At 39.2% G+C, this 26,227-nt stretch overlaps 4 protein-coding genes across 4 annotated transcripts; 2 read left to right on the top strand and 2 right to left on the bottom strand.

Moving 5' to 3' along the window:
* Window positions 1-1,045: 1,045 nt before the first annotated feature.
* Window positions 1,046-3,530, bottom strand: J4E79_011787 (uncharacterized protein; the record flags this gene model as incomplete). The annotated part of the gene is made up of 2 exons (XM_049360615.1): window positions 1,046-3,241; window positions 3,303-3,530. The coding sequence occupies 2 exons, from the start codon at window positions 3,528-3,530 to the stop codon at window positions 1,046-1,048; spliced, it is 2,424 nt and encodes an 807-aa protein (XP_049204925.1).
* A 784-nt stretch (window positions 3,531-4,314) lies between these two features.
* J4E79_011786 (uncharacterized protein) lies at window positions 4,315-5,902 on the top strand (the record flags this gene model as incomplete). The annotated part of the gene is made up of 2 exons (XM_049360614.1): window positions 4,315-5,137; window positions 5,187-5,902. The coding sequence occupies 2 exons, from the start codon at window positions 4,315-4,317 to the stop codon at window positions 5,900-5,902; spliced, it is 1,539 nt and encodes a 512-aa protein (XP_049204924.1).
* A 220-nt stretch (window positions 5,903-6,122) lies between these two features.
* Window positions 6,123-7,040, bottom strand: J4E79_011785 (uncharacterized protein; the record flags this gene model as incomplete). The annotated part of the gene is made up of 1 exon (XM_049360613.1): window positions 6,123-7,040. The coding sequence occupies one exon, from the start codon at window positions 7,038-7,040 to the stop codon at window positions 6,123-6,125; it is 918 nt and encodes a 305-aa protein (XP_049204923.1).
* Window positions 7,041-8,731: 1,691 nt separating this feature from the next.
* J4E79_011784 (uncharacterized protein) lies at window positions 8,732-10,299 on the top strand (the record flags this gene model as incomplete). Its single annotated transcript, XM_049360612.1, has 4 exons — window positions 8,732-8,929; window positions 8,981-9,619; window positions 9,690-10,025; window positions 10,090-10,299. The coding sequence occupies 4 exons, from the start codon at window positions 8,732-8,734 to the stop codon at window positions 10,297-10,299; spliced, it is 1,383 nt and encodes a 460-aa protein (XP_049204922.1).
* Window positions 10,300-26,227: the final 15,928 nt, after the last annotated feature.

The following is a 26,227-nucleotide window of genomic DNA, read 5'->3' as shown; positions in this document are numbered from 1 at the left end:
TGCACCCGCCCCCAAGATCTGGAGAGCACCTACATGGAGCTGGGCCTGTAGTAATGACAGCATCAACCGCAGTAGGTTGTTCAAATTCCATGGCGACCATAAACATCTACGCACCGAAGCAGCTGTTGTTGGGCTTAGCGTTGAAACAAAGATCTCAGGGCAATTGGACAAAGCAACGTTGAAATTGAGATGCCGGCCATTGCCGGCGAAATGCGGGCCATGGCCATCATCGACCATTCAATTGTGTACCCCAAAGGGTGAGCGTATAAAATATGCATCGGAGAGTGAGGGAGTGGGATCTGCTATCAGGTATCGCCAAAGGGAACATGATTGGCAATCAGACGAAGCAAGAGAAGGGTACGTAATTGTTCTCCAGCGTTGCCTCCATCAAAACCATTTCGAACTATTCGACGACCTCGAACCTTTCGGTAGCGAAGCGAAAGATATGTTTGCAGAATACGAGGAACACGATGAAGGATCCGCCGAGGAAATAGCAGACCTCTCTTCTGAGTGGGACCATGAGTGCGTCGAAGCTTTGTTCATAAAAGGGCTCGATAACGCTGCGGAACGATATGAAAGGGTTGGTCTCATCGGTTTCGATGGTACTCGCGCAGCCATGAGAATCATGAAGGCGCATTGTTTGGCAGAAGAGAGGGTGATCACGCTTGTCTGACCCAGATACGGGATGCCGTATTGCGGTGGGCGTCGCGTCAAGGTCTGAGTTCGGGACTGTGCGCTGGGTGAGGGTCATCGGGCGCGTCCGCCTTCGCGTGAACCTCGGGATGTGGGCGCTAAAGTGGAAGCGCGCTACCCTGACCCTCTCAGAGCTTCCGGCGTTGTCTACCAATGCCACCTGCAGGCGTCAACATGGTCTCGTCATATGCATTGCCATGCCAGATTTACTTGAAACCCGCTTCGCAAGGTTATCACTTATAGCTCCGGTTGTACGTTTACGATCGGGAATGTAGTAGCACATCCTCTACCTGGATGCGACTATCGGGATCAGAGTCCAACGAACATTTATTCCATTTTAACACCCTTCATCCTACTCTACAAGGACTTTCCTATTCTTATCAACAATCCTGACCCCCTCAAGCAGACCATCCGTCTTCACCTCCCCAACCACACCATGCCCATCCCACCCAAAGTCCACAACCCCACCACCTCTCAACCTCAACCCTCTCACGCTGCCTCCACCCCAACTCTTCGGAATCGCAGGCCCCAAAACCACAGTCCTCTTCGCCGTATCACCCGCAGCCAGCGGCAGATCCGCAACAAGCATACTCAACACCGCGCCTCCAAACCCAAAGTTCGCATCAATCTGAAACGGCACCCTATCCCCATCATACATACTCAACCCATTCCCCGCGAAATTCTGCTCAATCGCATATCTAAGCTCGTAATGCGCTTCATCCGTCTCGTTGAGGCGAGCCCAGCAAGCAGCACGCCAAACCTTAGCCCAGCCCGCATTCGCCTGGTTGAGGGCCTCGCCGTTGCCGTTACCACGGCTGTACAGTTTCTGGCGAACGGCATCTTGAACTGCGGTGTCGGTGTAGCCGTCGAGGAAGGAGGAGATTGAGTAGCCGGGGTACCAGCCGACTAGTTCGGAAAGATGGCGGTGGGTGTCGTTGATGGATTCTAGGCCGTAGGGTTCCTCCGGTAGCTTCCACTCTTTGATCTGGCCCCAGGAACCGATTGCGAAGCCTTTGTCGAGCCGTTGGAGGGAATCGGTGATGTTGGTGACGAACGCGGTATCGGTCTCGTTGACGACGGGGGCAGTGGAAAGCACGGCATCGAAGACCTGGTGGATGAGTTGCTGGTAGTGCGCGCATCCGAAGGTCGTAGGGCCATGCTCAGGGCTATTGCATGGGTTTACGACCAGCGAGCCGTCGTTGTTGAACAACTCTTCTTGCAGCTGGCTGAGCCAGAACTCCGCAACACCCTTCATCAGCGGATAACCCTGATCACGCAACCAGGCTTCGTCGCGCGAGTAATCCCAATGGTCGAAGACATGCTGCATCATCCAAGCTGCAGAAAGCGGATAATTTGCCCACTCAGCTCCGCTCTTCATGCCCGTGTGGCCGAAGATGTTCATCTCGTTGTGAACCACCCAACCAGGTGCGCCGTACAGCAGCTCAGAGGTCTCGCTGCCGCGCGGAACCCAGTTGTCAGACATGTAATCCCATAGTGGTGATTGGAGGTCAGTTAAACCAGTCTGATCGGCGGTCCAGTGGTTCATCTGGATGTTGATGTTGGAATGGTAGTCTGCCGACCAAGGGGGTGCGAGGCTTTCGGCCCATCGTCCTTGAAGGTTCGGGGGAAGAGAGCCAGGCCGCGAGCTGGCGATGAAGAGATAGCGTGAATAATCGAAGAGCAGGCTCTCGAGGTATGGGTCGCCCACTGTATGGTTGGCGTTATAACGTGCGACGAGCTCGGATGTGGGCACTTGAGATGAGTTGAAAGGATCGGGAAGAGATAGCGTGAAGCGGTCAGCGAGAGAAGTGAAGTCCTCCATGTGACGCCCTTGTAGATCCGACAAAGGTCTGGCGGCGGCGGCGAGAGTCGTGGACTCAACGACCGGGCCTGGATCTTCGCCGCGGAAGGAGTAATCGTACTCCGCTGTTCCCTTCTTTGCATCGTAGTTCGTTTCGGCGCCGACTACTATCGTGACGCTGTTCGTACCGTTGCGCGAGGTGACCATCAAAGACTTGGCCTCACCATCACATACAACCTGGATGCCGGTGTTGGATGCAATTCGTGCCATCGCATCGTATCGCATACCTTCAGGTGGGCCAAGCTGCGTCAGGGCGCTCATTCTCAGATGCGATGAACTCGTCGCATCACCACCGACGCATGTAATGTTGCGCAACTCCGGCTCAATAAGTGCATTGTCCAATCTCACTTCCAGCGCTGGCAGCTCACCTGACGAGCGAACCGAATAGACGCAGACTTGATCTGGAAACGAGCAAAACGCTTCCGTCTCGATAAGGCTGCCGTTCACGCTAAATGCCGTAGTGTGGACGCCATTGCTCAGGTCCAATGTTCGCATATAGTCAGTAACATCGGAACCTGCTATGGACAGCATAGCCACGCTCAAGTTTCCCAATACTTGGTACGAGCCATACGAAGCGTCCAAGCCCAGTAAATCCGTAACGTTCCCCGTTCCATTGGTAAAGATCCAGTCCCGGATGCCCGGTAATGCTGCTGCTTTGGAAGAAGTCGGATTACCACCCGTGTAATTCTACACGATGTGTTAGCATGGATATCAGATCAAGTGCTAGGATGAGGTCAGCATAGCTTACAGATGCATTGAAAGGACCTCCAGACCACAGTGTATCCAGATTCAAGGTGAGCGTCTCAGCACCGGGTGGGCCAATTGGCATGGCACCAAGACGTCCATTTCCAAGAGGATAGGTGGTACGGATGATATCGCTACCGTTCGCAGGAATAGTAGACCATAGTGATTTCGCATATGATGGGTCAATCAGACCACAGGTCGCCAGAAGCGGTCCAATCTTGGATAACCGCATTATCGGTGCTGACGAAATGGTTCGAAGCGGCCTTGATCATGATCGCAACACGGGCGCCGCTGTGGTTTTATTGTACGCTGGCGATCCATGTGACGTTGTGCAGCGGGCTTGGAGCTTTTCCGGGGTTAGTTGCGGGGAAGTACCGTCTATGTATGGCGATCGCTATAAAGATCCTCCGTGAACGACATTCAGGGAGTTGTTCTTCCGGTGGGACATTCGTGATATGCATCCAGGACTAGCAAGTACCGCGCAAAAGAGGCCGAGCATCAGAGCCAGCATCATTGGCCGCTGATAGGTCAATTACGTCGGGTCCAGATTCCGCATCAGCTACGACCGAGGAACATGGACAGCACTGTGGAGGAGTCAATACTTCGTTGATATCTTCTGAATTGTTCGTATGTCTACGCCTCAGGTTGATGGAAGCACGTAAGGTCAGTATACCGAGCTGGGAGATAAGCAGCTTCGTGGAATGCAGGTGGTGCTTCAAGTGGACTCGAAGCTGAACAGATAGCGCGTTGCGGTCGACCCTTAGCGAAATGACGCAATTCGCGCGCTTGCTCAGTAAGATCGTCTTCAAATGAAACACGACAATCAAGCGCGTCGATGTTGCGATGGAGCGACTCGTGTATTGACTGCGAACAGGCGGCGGCGGGTGATGATGTCTTCGTCAGGGCAGGCAGCCAATCGGCGTTTGGATTGACCGGGACCGCGCTAGCATTCGCGGACCCTCATGTCACGATATGGCAGCAGCCCGCCAACTCCAATTGCGAGTCGACAGCCCAAGATGAGGACGCCGTACACGTGCAGACAGTGTCTCTCGGCCCTGAAGACGCCGCGGTCTCGATTACGGCCGTCGCAAAGCCTCCGCCCGCTCGCGCCCAAAGTGTCGTCGCAGCGCAATCATTCCACCGAAAGTGCAGCACCGCCAAAGCTTGCCCTGCCCAAGCGCAGCCTCTCGACGACGCCGGCTCGGGCTTTCGAGAAGCCGTTCGAGCCGTATGAGTACATCGATCCCGAGGGCCACCGGCGGAAGCTGGTCCTGACCGAGGACAACCTCTTCAATTCCTTCTCCAGCTCGCCAATACCTGAGATACGGAAGCGTGCTGCTTTCATGCGCCAGCATGCTTACTGTCCACATCCCTCTCACCAGCCGACGCGTCCGGCGAACAACCCGATGGACCTTGAGGCGCGCAAGTCCTCTGAGACCGGCGCCCCGCCCGCCCATGTCGACTTTGAGTGCCCAGACTGTGGCATACCGGTGTACTGCTGCGAGGAACATTGGGCGGACGACTACGAGGCACATTTGGAGGTCTGTGACGTCCTGAAGCAGATCAACGAGGACGACCACGATCTGAGAAGCGGGCGCTTCTTCAAGGAGTTCCAGTTCGCGGAGCCCCAGATGGAAGAAATTCTGGTCAACATGACGAGCTGGGACACGTACATGTACACGCGAGACTTCGATGCGCTGAACGAGGACCGGGAGATGCGCCAGGCGACAAAGCTGTTGACATACCCAATCACCATCGCTAGTGTATTGAACGAGCTGAGCCCCTACAACATCCGGAAGAACGGGCGCATGACGCCCGAGGGACTGAAGAGCTTCAGCGGTACGTCCCCATCACTCATAGAGCTGAGACAATACTAACACAACCCCAGCCCTCCGCCACACCCTCCACCCACCCCGAACCGGCGGCGGCGACACCTGGAAGAACGCGCGCCTCGCACCCCCCTCCGTCCGCCTCTTCATCCTCGGCGCCCGCGCAGAATCCTCGCTACCCCGCGAAACCTGGATGCAACTCTCCTACCTCTTCCACCGCGTACAATTCTCCCTCAACTTCATCGGGCCCGAGAGTATGGCGAACCGCGAGAAAGAGTTGCCCCTCCCTGAGCGCACGCCTCTAAACCCGTTCGGCGCCGTCGTTGAGGACCGTATTAGCAACTCGCTGAAGATCAGCACCTTTGTCGAGTACTACCACAACATCCACAAGACAGGGTACTTCTACCCCTACGACCCTTATTTCGACTGCTTCGTCGTTTTCCATCCTGGTTTCGGCAATCCAGCCTCGGCGCACGAGTGGGAGGAGACGCTACCCCTCCTCCTCGAGACGAAGGTGCCTATCATCGCGACCGGATACAGCCCGTGGGATATGCAGCAGGATGTCGACTTCCTGAAGAACAGGTTCGGGAATGAGATGGACATGTTGCTCGAGCCGGGCGAGAACCTGTTCAGGAGTCTGCGATGGGATCTTAATGATCTGGACCCGCATGATGTTACGTGCAGTAACTGGGGCGTGTACTCTTTCCGTGGTAAGAGGTATGAGACTACGAAGAAGGAGGATGATGAGGAGGTGCATAGTGACAGGACGGCTTGATCGTGAGATGAGGGTGGTATGTAGATATGTACATTATTGTATATCGCACTTCTGTTGCGCATGCGGATATTTGCTTTCCATTCTACGGGTTCGGACTATGATTGTTTCTGCTAACATTACTTGTGTGCTCACCAGTTCAGCACGCCTATGAAGCAGGGTCTTCATCCTCACTCTACGTCGTCCTCTCTCTACGTCGTCCTCTCTCTACGTCGTCCTCTCTCTACGTCGTCCTCTCTCTACGTCGTCCTCTCTCTACGTCATCCTCAACCTCATCGTTCTCCAGACAGTCGAAGAAATCATCTTCAAAATCATTTGGGGGGTTGAACATGTCAAGCACCATGTTCTGATCGTCGGTCCACGGCGCCAACACCCAATCTGTCCCACCAGGCTGATAATCGGCACCATGAGTATACGCGACTCGTCTCTCCGTTTCATCTTGCACCATATCACGCCAGTCCTGCCTCCGCGCACCCTGCCTCCGCGCACCCCAAAGCTCGTTGCGCAACTTCGGAAGGCATTCGACGCTCCCCACACAGTACTTGATAATGTCGTCGGGTAGGGGCCGTTGGTTGAAGACGTCGTACGATCCGCCGAGTTCAGGCCTGAACAACTGCTCGCCCGCCTCTCTGTCCCTCGACCAAGTCGTGTAATGGTAGTACGAGATTATCTTGTTGTATTTCACGCACGCAGCCAGCCAGCTGAGATATTCCCTCGATTCTGTCGTCTCTATCGCCGCACTATCCATGAGCTGCACATCCTGCACCCCCTCTAGCGCGACGCAGTAGTGCGCGAAGAGCCCGGCGGAGGCAATGCGCACGTCGAAGAAGACCTTGGGCATCTTTTCATCCTGGAGTATATGCTTCAGCGTCTTTCCGTCTGCGCCTGCAGTACTGAAAGACTGTGCGCCGAGCGTGTGGATGTCGATGATGTAGATTTGCTGCGACGAAGGGCTTTCGTGGAGCAAGAGGGTGAGGATGGAGACAGAGCCGTTGCGACAAAGATTCACGCCTTCGAGGGAGATGTGCATGATGGGCGGGTCAAGCGACTCATTTCGGGCTTCGTGGATAGAGATTAGCTGGTCTACGAGCTTAACGATGGCTTGGGGCGTATCGATGATCTCGGGGTTCACCGTTGTCATGGCTGGTACGAGCGTTGAGTGATTTCATCATGACCGACGACTTCGCGCCTTTAAGGGTTGCCTGGGTCTCCGTCGCTTGCTCCTCCGATCACGAGCTGCGGTTTGATGTGTGCTTCTTCTTGAAGTTTGCGACATACCCAACACATCTTGGGAATTTCCGCATTCAGGTTTGGTGTTAAGTTGTGAGTGGTCCACCCAGCCTAGCAGCCAAGATGAACCACAGGACGACTACCCGACTTCAGCATCCCGATTACACGCTCATCGACGCGTTCCTGGGTCATGTAGTAATGCTGGTGCCTGAGGTATTACAAATGCTTAATCCCCATGCTAATGCGCTCCTTCCTCCTACATCACCGCATCTGCATCCTTCTCTTCCGACCACCTCATCACCCAACAATCAACACCGCCATACCACCATGTCAACCACAAGCTTCTCGTCGTCACCATCCGACCAAGCTGGGCCGCAACCGCTCGATCCCCAAAATGTATGAGTTCCCGCGACCGCACCTTCCACCCACTCCAGCACTAACCTGCCAGTCGCGATACCTGATCCCACGCCTATCGCGCACTCTGCATGCGTCATTAATCGCGTCTTACAACCATCTCTCTCAAGTCTTGTCCCGCAGCGACATTAAGCAACCACAGAACCGCTCTGGTTCTCGAAACCAAATGCGCGAACCGTGGAGACACGAGGACGCACTACCGCTCTGCTCGGACTGCGGCGCTATGACGTTCGCCGAGTGGGAGAAACGGAGCTGCCTGAGTTCGTTCGAGATACACCGACATCGAGAGCAGACGCTGCCAGAAAAAGCAGGGGAGTGAAGATACGAAAGCGGCAGGTGGGTTTCTGTGAGCTACGGAAGTCCAAGAAAAGGCGTGTTTCGAGTACAGCGTCGTCACAACCTGTGCGCGCTCGAAGACGTCAGCCAACGCGCTGTGATACAACGGCATCTCGATGAGAAAGATAGGCCACAGAACAAAGACCATCTCCGCCACATTGTACGTCGGCATTGGAAAGATCGCGCCAATTACACTCGCCGCTCATCTGGCCCGTTCGACTCCGAAGATAAAGCCATCCACCGCCGCTCGGAGACATACAGGCAGCGAAGACAAGAGGTCCGGCGTCAAGAGCGGCAAGATAGCATGAGAAGAATGAAGAAGAGAGCGTGTTGAAAGCGTCGGGGAAGCAAAGAGTATCCCACGCGCTCGTCTCCCTGCCAGGTCACCGGTCCGACCCCACATGCTCGCTTCCCCGCACTTCTATTCGCAACCCACGCGCATGGATACGACGGCATCCAAGATTGCCATGTGGAATCAGCATATATGTTACAGAGCTCTTGGCATCATTGGGATAGTCTTGAGCTCCCCAGAGCGATAAGACATCGATTCGAACAAACAGGCCGCCTCGTTCCTTTACTTACAAAGGGTAGTCTTTGAGGTGTCTTCAGTCTTCAATCACACCCGAAAGCAATACCAACGTTCAGTTTGATAAGATGCTTCAAGTTATTGCAACTCTCGTGTTTTTCGCCTTTGTCGGCTTGACCGCAGACTACATCCACATACTATGGCGCCGCCGATACCTCCCTCCAGGCCCCTTCCCATTCCCCATCGTCGGAAACCACTTTCAGACGCCTTCGTACAAGCCATGGATTACATGGGAGAAATGGGCCCAGCACTACGACTCACCCATGATGACTCTCTGGATTGGGCGGCACCCGCGCATCATATTGAGCGATGCGTGGGTCGCGAGCGACTTGCTGGAGAAGAGATCGGACATCTTCTCGAGCAGACCAAGAATCATCGCTATGGGCGATGCAATCAACGCGACGAATACGAATCAGACTACGTTGCCATATGGCGATAGGTGGAGGAAACATCGTAAGCTGATGGTATGTTACCCTGCGTTGCCTCGCTTGCAGCACAACGAGCTACTAGCGTAGCACATGGCCGTCGGCTCTCAAGCCGTGCGCAAGTATCGTACATTCCAAGCACACGAATCCGCAATCTTGATCCGCGACTTCCTCCTTGAACCGCATGACTTCGAGCTCTCCATCGAGCGCTACTCCGTATCCATCACCTCGATTGTCGGCTGGGGTCGACGGATCGATCGGAAGAACGACTACGTTGCCCAACAAGCTCTCAAACTGATGGAGGCTGTTAACTACATCGTCCCTGGCATCTATCTGATGGAAGCGATTCCGTTCCTGATGCACTTGCCTGCTTGGCTCTACGCGTTACCGAGCCAGATGCGACTGGGTGCTGGTATACTGTCGCGCTACTTCTACCTACTCACACAAGAAGGCGCCGAAGCGGAGAAGGACAACTTTGGGAAACATGTCATGGCGTCTCAGCAAGCCAGCCATATGACAGATCTCGAGGTTGCGAGCCTGATGGGCAATTTGATTGGTGGTGGGGTAGACACGACTAGCAGCACTATGCTTTCGTGCATTCTGGCCATGGCGCGCTTCCCGGCAGTACAAGCGAAAGCACATGCTGAGTTTGATGCAGTCGTCGGTAATGATCGCTCTCCGAGCTGGGATGACATCGACTCGAATGCGCTTCCATACTTAACTGCAGTGGTAAATTGCGGATATTCTCAATAGCGCTCCGATATCTAACACGCCACAGGTCAAAGAAACTCTCCGATAGAGGACCGTAACTATTCTCGCAGGCATCCCCCACGCCAACACCATCGACTTCGATTGCAAAGGCTACCGCTTCCCGGCCGGCACCAACTTCACCAGCAATATGTGGGCCATCCACAGACATCCACGCGACTTTCCCGATCCTGATCGATTCATGCCTGAGAGGTTTCTCGAAGGCGAAGGCTGCGCAAAACAACCGTATCCGAACAAGTACGGTATGAATCCTTTCGGTTGGGGACGCAGACAATGTAGTGGCCAGCCGCTTGCTGAGCAAGGTCTGCTTTACTCTCTTGCGCGGATGATCTGGGCTTTTGATATCTTGCCAGGCGTGCACGAGAATGTGAGTCTCCTTTGAAACGTTCACCTGGACCGTTGATTTCGGGACCGCTTACACATTACCGCAGCATCAGCAAGTCGATTTAGATATCTTTGCATACACCGATAGCGAGAACATGCGGCCGGAGCCTTTCCGTGTGCGGTTCATTCCACGCTCGGGCGCCATCAGAAAGCTACTCTTGGACGAGGCTGTAGAGGCACGTGAGGCGTTGAGACCTTACGATGGAGAGACTAGAGTGACGATGGAGGACGCTGTGAACAACCCAGCGAGGACTTGATGGTGCAATGGTAGTGCGGACAGATCGGCGCGCTATACATAACTGCCATGGGACACTTTTTCACACTACACCGGTAAGCCTGGGTTCTGAATGAATGATGCCAATGTGAACTCCGTTCCGATAAACTGTTCTTTGCATCCGACATTCGACTTCAGACAGCCGTCGAATATTCTTTTCCCAGTAGTCATCGCAAGAAGGTTCGCGATATGCTCTCCGTCAAAAAGTCGTTGCAGGAGTTGTCGCAATGGCCTCGAGCTGACGTTGCGGATGTAGTGTGGGAAACTTTGTCGCGTTCGGGATGTGGAGGCAGGACGCTAGGACCCTGCAGGCTCGCCTCCCTGGGAGCGAGGGCGGCACCTGGCCAGCATCCCTCAACCACCCACACAGCCAACGAGTGCCAAACGCGAGCCCAGATCTCAACGCGACTTTGCCACAGCGAAGCATCGCGCATTTGGGTCAGCCATCGATACATGGTTCCCATCGTAGCTCTTCGCATCCGGCAGCCTCGCAGGTCGTGGCGCGGACGCGATTCTCGATGACATCGAAGATGCGTCACCGACCGAGACAATTACGGATGAATTCGATTAGGGTGAAGCGTAAGAGCTGAAGCTGTGTGGAGATAGATACCAAGCGCAAGGAAGACCTACGTAATTTAATTTTATTAATCTAGTGTTGCAAGCAATAGTATATATATATAGAAACAAGTATAAGTGCAGAGCCTTTATAGCCTACTTATAATTAGTTAAGTTATAAATTTTATAAAGCTTAGCGTGCTAAGCCTCTAGCTAATATTTTAATATTTTTAATTTTTTACTAAAGAACTTTAGTACTATAATCTATTAATATAACGCCTATTTATAGGCGTTTATTAAGTATAAGATCTAGTACTAAGATACTTAGATACTACGTATACTAGGCGTAATAAATAAAAGTTCTATAAAAGTATTCTTCTATTCTCTAATACTTATTTTACCTACTATATTAGTAAGTACTCTTTTTTATCTACTATATATTACTAACTAAATAAATATCTATACGCTTTAATAGCTATAAGGCCTTTTTTCTAGATTAAATTCTTAATAACTCTAACTTATTACTTACTTCTACTTTTCTTCTTAATAATAAATTACTCTTTTTATAGCTATAGTATAAAATTAAGAAACTTTATAGCTATAATATTAGTAGTAATTTAGCTTTAGCGTTTAGAAAAAATATTACTAGTATTAAATAAAGAATAAGTACTAATAATATAGTTATAGTATAAGTTAATATTAAGAAAGCTAGTATTATTTTATATACTAGCTAGTATATTCTCTTATAAGTTCTCTACTTTTACTAAAGTAATAATAAAAAAAGTATATTAAAGAAAGTTATTAAGTATTAAATTAACACTTTTACTAAGTTCTAATAGAAATAAAGTATAAAAGAGATTATAAGTAAGAGAAATATAAACTTTATAAAAGAACTATTTAAAAAAAAAAATAAAGCTTAGATAGCTAGAGTACTATATTAGTATACTTAAGTTATAGGCGCAGAAATAAGTAAATAGTGTATATTACGCTAAAAATAAGTAAAAAAATATTAGTAATAGTATAGTATTAGTTATTAATTAAAATACTATTAAATAAGTATTAATTTATTCTCTAGAGTTTCTCTTAACTAGGCGCTACTACCTAAGAAAGACCTATAGAGCTAGAGAAGCTTTACAATAGATAAGGCGTTATTACGTTAGCTTTACTATAGATAAACTAGATATATAGAGAGTGTAATAGTAGACTTTATAATTACTCTATAGGCCTTAACGCACGCTTTAGATTAAACTATACGTAGCTTTAATATTAGTAGTAACTAGTATAGATAAGAAGTAATATAACGCGTTTATTTCTTTAGTCTTATTACTATATACAATGCATACGCGTCTTGCTTAAGAAAGCTTTATACATTTTATTCTTAGAATAATTACTTTAGTTAAGAGAATTAGAATGCGTATCTTAGCTATAAACTAGAAGCGCATTTTAGTTTTATAGCAGCATCTTAATTAATAAATCTTATACTCTAGCCTTTTAGGCATTAGTCTAGCTCTAGCTATCTCTTTACCTGCTTCTATACTAACGTATAGTAGCGTTACTTATGCATTACTTACAAGATATTACTAATAGATTAAGTACTATATAGAGCTTTTAGAGACTTACCTCTTTAAATATATAGTTACGTGCTCTATTATAGTAATACGTATTATATAAGTAGGCGTACTACGTATACCTACTTTTATAATAATACTCTTATCTCTTACTACATAAATATAAAGACATATATAAGATTTCTTATTATCTTAATATAGATAACTACCTTCTCTACCTATATCTACGTATAGCTAATATATAATAAGATTATCTAGTCTATCTATAAACGCGCTGTAGCTAGTACTTGTATTATACCTATAATTAATATTATAATACAACTAACTCTTTGTAACTAGACTTAATTAATCTTAAAGCAATTCTAGGCTTTAACCTTAGCTCTATTCTTAATAGTATTATATTAATATACCTTAATAGTAAGGCGCAAGAGCTTCTATAGCATAATAGCTCTAATATTACTACTATTATTAATATTTATAGTATATATTTTCTTCTCTACTTTATGTTAATTAACCTAATAAAACTTTATAGCGTATTATGTTTCTAACTAGTATTACGCAATTACTTTAATAGCTAGTAGAAATCTAACTCTATTCTAGAATATTAGTAGGCATCTTAACTTTATAGTAAGCTAAGGCATTTTATATATAGTTATAGTATTCTTCTTACCTAGCGTAAACGTAGATTCTAGTAATTAAGAAGTAACTATAGCTCTTACTTAGCTAATTAATAAGCAATCTACAGTATATACGCAAGTCTACTCTAAGCACTTCTTATTCTACGCTATTATACTACTTCTATATACCTAGAATACTATTACTAAAGCTATATACTCTCTTAATATACTTAGAGCTGTAGAAATTACGCTCTACTCTAACTTTAAAAGTTACTACCTTAGTAATCTAGCCTTTACGCTCTTTTTCTAAGCTATAAACGTATATAGTGCTAACTATATTATCTATATCTACTCTATAATACTATATCTACACGTAAATAGCTTGCTAGTTAAAGTAAACCTAATAACATACCTAACTAGTAATATTAAGTTCTACTTTAAAACTGCGCGTGTTCTCTAAGACCTTGCTATTACGTAGACTATTCTTAACTTTATAAATATTAACTATATTATACTATACATTAGTAGCGCATTTACGTCTGTTGTAGACTATCTATTAAAGTTATTCTCTATAATCTATAACTATACCTTTACTACTTTATAAACCTACTTCTACTAGAATTCTACTAGTCTAACGTACTTCTACTAAGTTAGTAGTCTTCTTACGTATAATATACTAGTGTTGTAGCTTTTATTTAGTATAAACTACTCTTACGCGCTAATTTTTACATACGCGCCTTTACTAGTAGGTATTAAGACCTTATAGTTTATAGATAATTCTAAGCGCGCAGGTATCTTCTATTATAATACGCAATAGCTCTTTCGCGACTATAACTTATTATAGATATTTACTCTATATTATAGAACGTACCTCTATATACTCTTAAAGAGTATTATACGTAATTATACTAGTATAGATAAAGATAAGCTCTTAGAAGCTTTACTACTTAAGAGAGCTTTCTAAGTAAGATTATAATATAATAATTTATTATCTATTTATTTCTATACCTTTATATATTATAGTTATAAGCTTAGTACTTTAAAATAATAATATAACTCTACCTAAGAGAATATCTTAAAGCTACTAGGTCTAAGTAATTTTTAGTAGAGGTAATAAGTACTAATAAAAAATAGAGAGTAGCTTTAAAGTAGTAGCTCTAAAACTTTTAAACTCTACCTAAGAGAACGTCTTAGAGCTACTAGACCTAAGCAATTTTTAGTAAGAGTAATAAGCACTAATAAGAAATAGAGAGTAGCTCTAAAGTAGTAGCCTTAAGGCTTTTAAACTTTACTACCTAAAGGCCTAGACAAAATCTAAGTAGACTATTTTGTATAGAATTACTGCGCGAATTTAACGCTGCACTTAGCTTATTAATAGCTGCTTACGTTGTAAAGTTATAGAGTAGAGAAGTTTAGAGCTAAATTTTAAAGTTCTTTACGTAATTACTACGCTCGCTACTAGTACAGCCTAACTATATTAGAACATACAATACCTAGCAGAAACTAAGCGTAGAATAGCCTATGCGTAATAAATTTAGTTTAGAAACTAAGTGTAGTAATCTAAGAACTAAGCGTGCTAGCTTAAGAACTAAGCGTGCTAGCTTAAGAACTAAGTGTACTAGTTTAAGAACTAAGTATACTAGTTTAAGAACTAAGCGTGCTAGTTTAAGAACTAGAGGTAGAGGTTTAAGAACTAAGTATACTAGTTTAAGAACTAGAGATAAGAGTGTAAGAACATAAGAAACTAAGAATCTATTTAGAGCTTAAGAACTAAGTAGAGCTATCTAAGAACTATACTAATCTTAGTACCTAATTCTAGATAAAATAGCCTTTACGTAGACAGGTAGTAGGCGTACTACTAAAGAGTAACTATTGCTCTTACTTAATTCTCTTCTTCTCTTCTAGTACTACTATGTTTTGTGTATTACTCTTCTGCTAATACTACTCTTTTATCTTCTCTTATATATTTAGTTCTCTACTTTTCTATTCTTTGCTTTAATCTTTTTCTAAGTTACTAACTTTAGTAACTATACCTCTTATCTAGCTATTAGAAAAGCACAGAACACTACGCGTTATAAACGTGTACTTACTTTATTAAGAGCGCTAATAGCTTTATTATTAAGTCTATTCTATTTAACTACTCTAGAAACCTAAAGTTATCTAGTAGAGGCTTCTCTTATACGTAGGTAAGTAGTAATAGCTCTATTTAGAGTGCTATTACCTAAGTATTCTTATTATACGCAGTAACTATTTCTATCTATTATTATACATAAGTCTGCGTTAACCTCTTCTTAATAAAGATATCTAGGTTGTTAGAATTTAGTAGTAGGCTAAACACCTCTAGGCTTTCTATTCTTATTTTTATTATATTCTACCTTTACCTGTAATCTAGTCTTTCTCTAAACTTCTTCTAGAGCACTAGGTCTAACTTCTTTATTAGCTCTCTACTAAGTTTCTTTAACTACGTACTTACAAAAAGTACTTTCTTAGTAAGTAAGTTATACTAAACTCTGCGCTGTTCTATACTGCGCTTTTACAATCTAATTTTTGCGTCTAGACACTTAAACCTCTTATAGAAGAGGTCTAACTTATACTATTTTCTTATTTAACTAGCTAGAGTGTTAACTTCTATTTTGTTAAGCTTAAAGTACTTATTCTAGAACCTAGCTGCCTTATTATTCTCTAATCTAGTAGCTACGCTGCCTAGCATACTATTTTCTACCTACAAAGATTATTACGTTATAACTAGAAGACATTAGACTACGTAATTATAAAGCTCTTTTCTATAATAAGCCTACCTTTTCTATATAGCTAGAGTTACTGCCTAGTTCTTAAATACGTTAAAACTCTCTACTACCTCTATCTAGAACATTATCTAAGCGCTAAGCAACACGTTTACTTTAGAAAGGCTTATAACGTAAGATTAATACTTTAATTCTTTATTACTTACTATAACTATACTCTTAGCTTCTTTCTAGTTCTACGTGCTTACTATAGAATAGACTAGGTTTATATTTATCTTATCTACTAATACTTTGTTTGCTTATCTAGTAGTTAATTCTTATTTTTACTTTAATCTAGTTGCTAGCGCGTTAGACTCCTATAAAGTATCCTTCTTCTTATCTAAGCCTATGCTCTTATTAACGTACTTAGACTATATTAGATTATTATAGTTATACTTTATTATTGTTAGTAGTGTAGGTCTAGCTAGATGTTAGCATATCTATTATAAGGCACGCTCTAGCGACGCTGTAACAAAAGTAGTAATAGGTAGAAAGCTATCTAGAATTATAAGAAAGAATATAAGATTAGAGAAGTGTAACTATGTTGCTACCTTAGTTATAAGTTAGTAATTATCTTTCTTAGAGTAGTGTATAGAATAGAAGTAGGCCTTTAGAGTTTTTAGTATAGTAATTATAATAAGGTTAAAGCTACAGCGTTAGCGTAAAGACATAGAAATATATATAGTTTAATACTTTACTTTTCTTAGCTATAGTTATAATCTTAGCCTAAATATTATACCTAGATTACATAACTCTTTTTTTTATTTAAAGCACTAATAATTTGTCTAATCTACTATACTAAGCTTCTTTACTAGCACTACATATTATATTACTTAAAGCCTTTTTCTATCTTTATACAAAGTCTAGCTATAGCGTTCTTATCTATAAGGCCTATTACTATACTATCTTACTAAGCAGTATTATTATCTATCTTAGCTCGCCTACCTATAGCAAACAACTATCTCTTTCTATACGCTAAACTATCTAAAACAAAGTAGAATTCTAAGCTATAGAATTTACACAGAATTATAGTAACGTTAAGCTATCTACTTAGATTATACCTACTCTTACAGGTCTTACTCTCTACTAATTAGTTAAGTATAAGTAATACAGGTATATATATATAGGCGTCTCTAGTGTTAAGAATATAAAGAAACATCTCTATAACTAGTATAACGTGCGCGCTACTAGCGTAAAAGTAGATACGTAGGTAGAATAGTAGGCTATACACTAGCGCGTTGTCTATACGTAGTAGTTTTTTATACGCATTCTAGAAAGTAGAAATCTAAAGGCGCTACAATATTTTAAGGTTATACTAACTATGCCTCTCTATAGTTATAATAGTCTACTAGAACTTAAAAACTAAGAGAAAGTTATTATTAAAGCTATAGACAATAGTAAGGCTGTAGTAGCCTATAGCTCTACTCTAGAGAGTACTAGCGTAATACTTAAAAAGCTATTTACTCGCTATAAAGCTACTAAGTAATTCTAAGTCTAACACTATAATAATAAAATTGTACAAATTTCTCTCGCACCTAAGTAGTAAACTAACCTATACCTTTAGTACACAAAATTCTAGAAATGCGTATAAGGCCTATTATAGAAGAAGGCACGTTATTATACTACTCTCTTATTAGAGGTAAAAGCCTGCTTTCTATTTAATATAGTTAAAAGTATAACGCTTATATATTAATGCGTAGTTACGCGTACGTTATAATAGGCGCGTATCTATATTATAGTAGAGAATAAGTAGTATATACCTACCTCTTCTCTTATATATTACTAGGCATTTAACCTCTAGTATAGTATTATAGTAGCTAAGATCTTTTAGTTCTTCTTCTAGGTGCATTTCTAGCGTTGTTCTTAGCTAGCTACTCTTCTAGCCTTTACTTCTAATTAGTAAAACATATAGAATACGCTTATATTCTATCTTAATAGCGTTCTAGAACTCTTCTCTAAGGTTTCTCTTTACTATTACTAGTGTAAATTAGATACCTTAAAGCGTTTATATTATTCTTTCTAGATATCTCTTCTTAAATAGACTATTATTAAGAATAACTTTAAGTTTACGCTTATTACTTCTCTTACTTTTCTTACGCTTAATATACAGCAGCCTAGCTTTTAACCTACCTACTTATTTAGCACTAACCTAAGTGTAATTAAGAAGTACGCGCGTTTTATAGCTTATTAAAAACTCTAGAATAAGATTAGTTTAACGCTCTCTATACTAGTAGAAGTATTAGATAGCTTAGATAATAATAGTAAGCCTAACGTGCAGCCTATAAAGGCAGCTATACTAATTAATAAGCAAAATACAGCTACTACTACTATTATAACTACGTAGTTAGAGTAGAAGGCGCAGAAAAAGAATAATAGCTTCTGCACTTAGATTAACTACTACCTAGAAGAGACGTACTACACGCCTATAGCGTAGATAATCTTATCTACTTAGTATATTAGTTAGGCTTAATATAGAGAGACTATTAACGCCTTTATTTACTAGAATAGCTCTACTATTACTATAAAGAAGATCTCTACTACGTTTAATAAGTTTTACGCTATAGTATAGTTCTTGCAGTATAAAGCTAAAAACTTAATTCTATATTTTATCTTTATAGATAGTCTTGTAGATCTTTCTACACTACTATAGAAATTTATAAACTACTACTCTAGTAAGTAATAGCTAGGTTATTTGCTATTTATAACGCTAGAGTCTTACAAGAATATACCTATAAATTTTATTCTACACTAAATAGCAAAGGCTATCTAAGAGAAGAAATATAACAAAATAATATTTTAGTTAGACTAGTATAACTATATTCTTTAGTATAGCAATATTGTATAAGAGCTTCTAAGCACCTTATTTCTTCTTATATACTTTATAAGTAGATAGCTAGCTTACATAATAGAACTTCTTAGCGCTTAAGTAGAGAACTCTATTAATAATAGCCTACGTAATTTCTTTATATATAAAGGCCTTATTACTATAGTCTTGCGTTACTATAAGAGATATAACTGTAATAAATCTCTTAAGATAATCTATCGCTATCTACTAGAATAAGTAGGTTTACTTCTTGTATAGTACTATAGTTTTATTCGCCTATTTTAGTAGATTATTATAGAAAGTTAAACTAAAGAGTAACAAGAAGCCTATTACTACTAGTTCTAGAGTCTACTACTATAGGTAGATATAGATAGAAAACAATTCTCTTATATATAACGTAAGTACAACACTATTTAAAACGCTATATTACTATATCTTAGCTAGTCTATTACACTACGCCTTATATAACACTTAATTATAGCGTTTAGTTATAAACTTAATAAAAATTATAGTAAGAGCTATACTAGTAGTGTATAGATCTTATTACTAGAGAAAGTTAATAAGGCACTTAAAGAAGAGTAGAATAAGTATTACAAACTTTAAGCTAGACACACAGCATATACTAGAGTTAGTATCTATAGCTCTACTATAGTAGTAGTTTTTTAAGGTAGATTTACTACACTAGAAGCACATTAAATAGTGTCTACTACGTAGCACATAAACTTAGGCTTTTACAGCGCTAACTCTAGCTATAATAGTAGTAAGAAGATTACTACTAGTTTCTATTTTAAGAAGTAACTTACTACTTAAGCTTTACTTAATATTAGAGTAGTTCTTTAAAATAGCTTTAGCGTAAAGAGCTTTTATAGCAACTAGAAAATAGTAATTAACGCAATTCTTGCTTATAAACCTATAGTAGCCTATATTACTAGTACAGAATCTAGTAAGAGTATAGCGTTTCTACTACCTGCCTACTATAAGAATTATAGGTAGGCTATTCTAGTTACACTACTTATTACACTTTAAGAAGACATTATCTCTAAGTGTAAATGTCTAGCAATTATCTAGAGCAAGTAGAGTAACCCTTTATTTAACAAAATAGCTAGTATTATTCTAGCTATGCTAGAGTACCTATTAGACACCTATTTCTAAGAGATAGTAATACAGGCTTAAAACGTTAGACGCTTAGAATAAGTAGTAGTAGATAAGTTCTACTACGTTCTTCTTTCTAACTATAAATACTACGCTAGACTTATAAATATATACAGCGTAGCTTAACATAGCGTTTCTATTACCTTACTTTCTACTACTATTTCTTATTATAGTAAGAAGAAAGTGTATTATCTTATAGAACTACAGAGATAGATACAGACATTCTAACAACGCACTACCTAATCTAACTTAGTATATTAAGTACGCACTATACTACCTAAACTTACTATCTAAAGCTTTGCTATAGTCTATTACCTATCTACTAAGACTTAGACAGCTAGCAAACTCTTAGTATATATCTCTTTCTAAGATAATACTATATAGCTAGCAAAGAAGCTGCATAGCTTCTAGTATTATATAGGTATAAGTAAAGACAAGTAGAAATAGGCCTAATTTAGGTTTAAGCAAAACTCTAATAGCGTTATAGTAGCTATATCTGCCTTTAATTCTAGTGTAGACGTATCTAATATATCTAAGATTATTATTATAGAAGAGCTTAATTATTCTATTATATATAATTAAATAGTAGAACGTAGAGAATAGAATAGAATGCGTTATATTATTTATATTTTAATTAAAGGTAGACTAAAGTCTTTCTTCTATAAACTAAGTTTGTCTAACTAGCAACTTCTTAACTAAATTATACAGCGCAATATCTCTACATCTAACTAGTATATCTGCGTTACATTAGATAAATACTTTAATAGACTAATATAATGTATTAGCTGCTACTAATATAAAGAAAAATATAATATCTATAAGGCCTATATAGTTAGCTACTTAACACTACGTTCTAGTAGGTCTATAGTACTACCTCTAGAGCTACTCTTCTTATCTAGTTTATACGCTGCAGCTACTATAAGTATATAACGTAAAGCGTTCTTTAATTCTAAGCCTAATATATATTCTTTGCCTTTTCTCTATACTATAGTACTATCTATTAACTAGCGCTATGCTAATCTACTACTATAAACTCTAACTCTAACTTAGTTTAGTATAATCTAATCTATTAGGTTTATAAAGAGACATAGGTATTAGAGTATATCTCTATTTAAGTATTATCTATATCTATTAACTATCTATAGTTTTAATAATAGAATTATCTCTAACACTAAACCTCTTATCTAAAGCTGCGTAAATTAAGTAGATATTAGTATTTACAAGCTATTAAGCTACCTTAAATCTCTAATAAACTAAACTTCTTTAGTAATAACTTATTACTACTAGTAAGTTTTAGATAAGCTATTATGTAGCTTACTTTGTTATAAAAGAAGACTTTAACTACTCTAAAGGCACTACTCTCTATAACTATACCTAGACACTAGTAAAGCACTTTTACACTATTAAGATAAATAATAATATAGTAGGCAGACTACTATATTTCTAGTATTTCTTTCTAATATCTATCTATAGTAGATAGCAAGATTTAAATAGTACTCTAACTAAGAATCTAAAGATAGAAAGCTACACATTTCTATACGTAGTAGAGAATATATAGACTGTGTTATAGTCTACCTTATTCTACGCAAGAGATATATAGCTATACTATATACGTAACTATAATAATAACCTAGATAGTAATAATAACGCTAATTTTACGTTCTACTTCTAGAAAACAAAGCCTTTCTCTAAGCTACTTAGTAACGTTAGCTATATTACATTAGACGTAAATTAGCTAATATAGAAGTTCTTCTTAATAGAGAAAGCAAAGTAGAAGTTGCTATAGAAGAAAAAGGTAACTATAGTGCGTATAGCAATAGCGGTAATATAAAAGATAGGCTAAGAAAGAGGTAGAGAATAGTTTAGAGAGAATAAGAAGAGGGTAATAGATACTCTCTTAGATAGAGTAGAAATTAAGAGAAGGTAGAAAATTAAAGAGGGTAATAGTTGCTCTTACTAAGTTGTGCTCTCTTCTTACCTCTCTTCTTTCTACAGCCTCTTATTCTTATAGCTAGTAAAGCTAGTGCTATTAATCTACTTTATATTATAATAAATACCTATAATAACTAAATATACACGTATGTAATAGAAACTCTCTATATCTATATTATAATAGTCTAGTAGTAGATAAGGTATAGACCTTAGCCTATGCACCTGCTAATTAAAGAGTAGAAAACCTATTCTAGAAATTAGACGTAATCTAACGTATTACCTATAAAGTAATACGCATAGAATAATATAGTCTATAACTTGCTATATAGCTGTTAACAAACACATTTACACTAAGGCTATTTCTAGGTAAAATAATAGAATTAGAAGAGTAAGACAAATAGAAAAGGCTCTATAAGTAGGTAGAAGGTAGAGAATTAGTAGAAAGAGAGAAAAGAGAAAGAGCATGTATAGGCAGAGCAACAGCTAACTCTATTTAGTCTAGTATCTTGCTTTAATTTTAGCATCTATTTTAATCTTAGATCTCTGCCTTATTATTCTTCTACCTACTTATACCTATCTACCTATACCTAACTACTAATAGTAACCTACGCCTACGCCTACTTTACGCGCTTTTATATCTCTAGAGCGTCTATAATTACGTAAATTACTACTAAACAGCTTCTAGGTAATTATAATATTAAAAGCGTTAATAAGAGAAATACTAATAATCGCGTAGTAATAGTCTCTTACCTAGACTATAATATAGAGACTAAAAGTAAGTTTGCGAACTATTGCTCTCTTTAAATTCTCTCTCTTTTCTCTCTCTCTAACTACTAACATTTATATATTTCTAGGTAGTTCGCACTATATTAACTATTACTAAATCTAGAGTACAAATATTAGAATTAAGAATTTACTACTATTTTCTATTTACAGAAAGGCAACGCAAGAAGTAGAGGGTTAGAAGAAGTAAGAGAAAGTAAATTTAGTAAGAGTAATAGTTACTCTCTTTAGATTCTCTTCTCTTTACTATTACTTTCTCTAGTTTCTTATTCTATTACTATTACTCTCTCTAGTTTCTTGTTCTATTACTATTACCCTCTCTAGTTTTCTTTTCTCTCTCTATTTCTCTCTTTAGTTTCTTTCTTCTTTTTATTACTCTTTTTATATTTTTCTACTCTTTATTCTTCTTACGTTACCCTCTATAATTATCTATTACTTTTGTACTAACTAAGGCACAGAGCTAAAGGTCTCTACGTTATTTTCTAACTTAGACTATCTTTATAAGAAGAAAAAGTTCTATAATAAAAATCTACTCTCTCTGCCTCTAGATATAGATAATAAGAACTCTAATCTTAACATAGAGGCTAATTAGCAACCTAATATAGAGAATATAACTATAACTTCTTCTTTTCTAGAGCTATTAGAGTTTTACTCTAGTAAGATGCGCACTATTAATACTAACGCTGCGCGCCTCTATAGCTTTAAATATACTACTACGTTTAATAATATTCTTAAGTAGTCTAGAATTAAGAACAACGTAGCACACTTTACCTACATCTACCTTACCTAGAATAGAAAGTTTAAGATAGCTATAGGTATTAAGAACTATTCTACTCTTAGTTAAATACTTAAACGCATTAGTAACCTTTAGAGATTAAACCTCTACCTCTTTAACGCTAGTCTTAGACACCTAGAGAATAGCTTTTCTAATAAGAAGGTAACTCTATATACTCTTATTATTACTATATTCTAAAATTATTAGTACGCCTCTTATAGAGTACTACTAGAAAGCACTAGTCTTAAGCAAAATATAGAACCTAAGTAGATTATAAGTTTTATTAAGCTCTTAGACTAACAGAGTAGTAGATACATAAACGTAAACACTAGATAGAATATATAAAAGATTAATAGTAAACGTTATAACGCACTATCTCTAAAGCGTAAGCTAATTAAGCCTCTCTATATTCTTTAATAGAGGGCTGCTAATACGCGCGTAGCTAACGCTAATCTCTTCTAGAATATTAAAAAGCTAAAAGAAACTACTACTTCTATCGCTAAGATATAGAAATAGAATTCTAATAGTACTCTAGTTATAAAACTTATTAATAGTACAAAGCTTACTAAGTAGGCTATTATAGTTAATTCTAAAGGTAACGTAGAAGAACTAGATAATTCTACAGCTAAGCCTTCTCTAGATAATAAAAAGAAGAATAGTAAGAAAGGTAAATCTAAGCGCAAGATAAAGTATAAGATTATTAAGTCTACTACTAGTCTTAGTCTTAATACTAGCTCTTCTTACAACAGCTTTAAGTAGTAGGTACAATAGCTAAAATTTAACTATACACCTAACTCTAATAACTTTTAAGCTACTTAGTTCTATAATAGCTATATTATTAGTTACTCTAAGAACGTTCTTAATACTATTATAGACTTTTAGAAAACTAAATAGTGTATAACTAAGGCACCTAGTATAGTTATTAAGCTTGCACTATATTAGAATAAAGTAAAAGTAAGTGTCTTACGCACTATAGAGAATGTAACTACCTAACTATAGAAACTAAATACGTAATCTACTAACCTTAATAATAAGCTTATAGAAGTAACTAGTAATATATCTAGAAAAGAGGCTGCGCAATTAAAGAAAAAGGCAGATAAGACCTAGTACAAGGTAGTAAGCACTAAGGCATAGAAAGACTAAGTTAAAAAGATATGTATATACACTAGCTACTAAGTAGGCAAGAAACTCTAGAAGACTACTAACAACGTTCTTAACTTTATAACCTAAGTTTTAGCGTTAAAGTAGTATAAGTTACTTACCTTAATTAATAGAGAAGACTAAGAGAATAATAAAGATAAGTCTACTCTTAATATGCATAACTTAACCGCACGCGCTAACGTTAACAACGTAGCTAATATTATAGATAACTACGCCTACTAGCTAAAAGATTATTATGTAGCGCTAAATTATAGTTACGTACAAACTTACCTAAGCTCTAAGGTTCTAGAATAGTTAGCTAGGTTCTACACTAATTTATAGTAGTAAATAACTAGCGCTATAGAATTATTAATATAATAAGAAGTCGCTAATACAAAGCGCCTACGCTAGTATAATAAGATTATTAATAAGAACTCTAATAGTAAGTAGACTGCTATAGACGCTAAACGCAATATAGATTATAGTATACTTCTTATAGATAATATTAGTATTAGCAAGTTAAACACTACCTATCTAATCTAACTTATAGTATATTTTATAAAGAGCAAGATAGAAGAATTTAAGAAGAGTAACGCTAATAGAGTAGAATTATAAAAAGGGCAATAGTTACCCTCTTTAAATTCTCTCTACTGCCTTTCTTTTGCGCAAGAACTATAATTAGCTAACTCTATTTATAGTATATTAATAATTATAAGTTTAAGCTATAGATATATTATAATAACAAGAACTAGAAGTTACTTAAGAGGGCTTCTAAACTCTAACTTATATTTGTTATTACATAGTTATATCTTATTAGTTAGCTTATAGAGAACTACTCTAGGTTCTTAGAGTATTTTTTAGTCTATATCTATAGAAATAGTATACAAACACTACCTTTAAAAACTAGCTATATTACCTAACATCTTACTCGCTTCTACCTAATATTTAACGCCTCTAATAAACGTAACGCCTATATTATTATAGTTATATTATACTAGACACTTACTCTATAATACAGCCTAAAGACTTAGAAGTAGTAGATACTAGCTAATAACTAGAATAAGAACAATATTAATAAAAATAAGTAGAGTAGTATTTATAATAATAATTAACCTAATTAGCGCGCGCCTTATAATCTAGATAGTCTTATTAATAAAGTATTATTAGACAAGAGTTAGAACTTAAAGAGTATATTTCTATTTCTTGTGCCTAGTTTACACCTTCTCTAGTATAGAGTAGCTACTAAGAAGAGAAGGTAGAAGTAGAGAATAGAAAATAGAGAGAGTAATAGTTACTCTCTCTATAATCTTTTCTCTTTATAGTTACTCTCTCTAGTTTCTTCTCTTAAACGTTACTCTCTTTGCGTTCTTCTTTTTTACTATTACTCTCTCTAACTTTTCTTATTCTACTATTACTTTCTTACTTTTACTACTATACACTAACTCTTCTTCTAGGTATAAAGTTCTATATATTAAACACTATCTGCCTATTAGGCTATAATTAGACTACTATCTTAACTACTACTTCTATCTCTTATAAGCATTATAACTTTATAGGCCTTCTATTATTTATCTAGTTACTATATTCTAATAAGATAGCGCGTGCCTATATTAGTAGCACTCTATATTAGAGCTATAACTAGCTAATTCTTTTTAACCTATATTATAATAAAGCTAAAGACAATTAAGCGCCTATTAATTCTAATAATGCGTATCTTAAGTTTACTACCTATGCCTATAAGGCTTTTGTTTATAATAGTAGCTTTGCTGCTAAGGTAATTAA

Source organism: Alternaria viburni (assembly GCF_023758015.1).
Source record: "Alternaria viburni strain BMP 2772 chromosome Unknown scaffold_52, whole genome shotgun sequence".
Classification (NCBI taxonomy): Eukaryota; Fungi; Ascomycota; class Dothideomycetes; order Pleosporales; family Pleosporaceae; genus Alternaria; species Alternaria viburni.
Note: the sequence above shows the minus strand (reverse complement) of the source record. Positions and strands in the feature narration are given on the sequence as shown.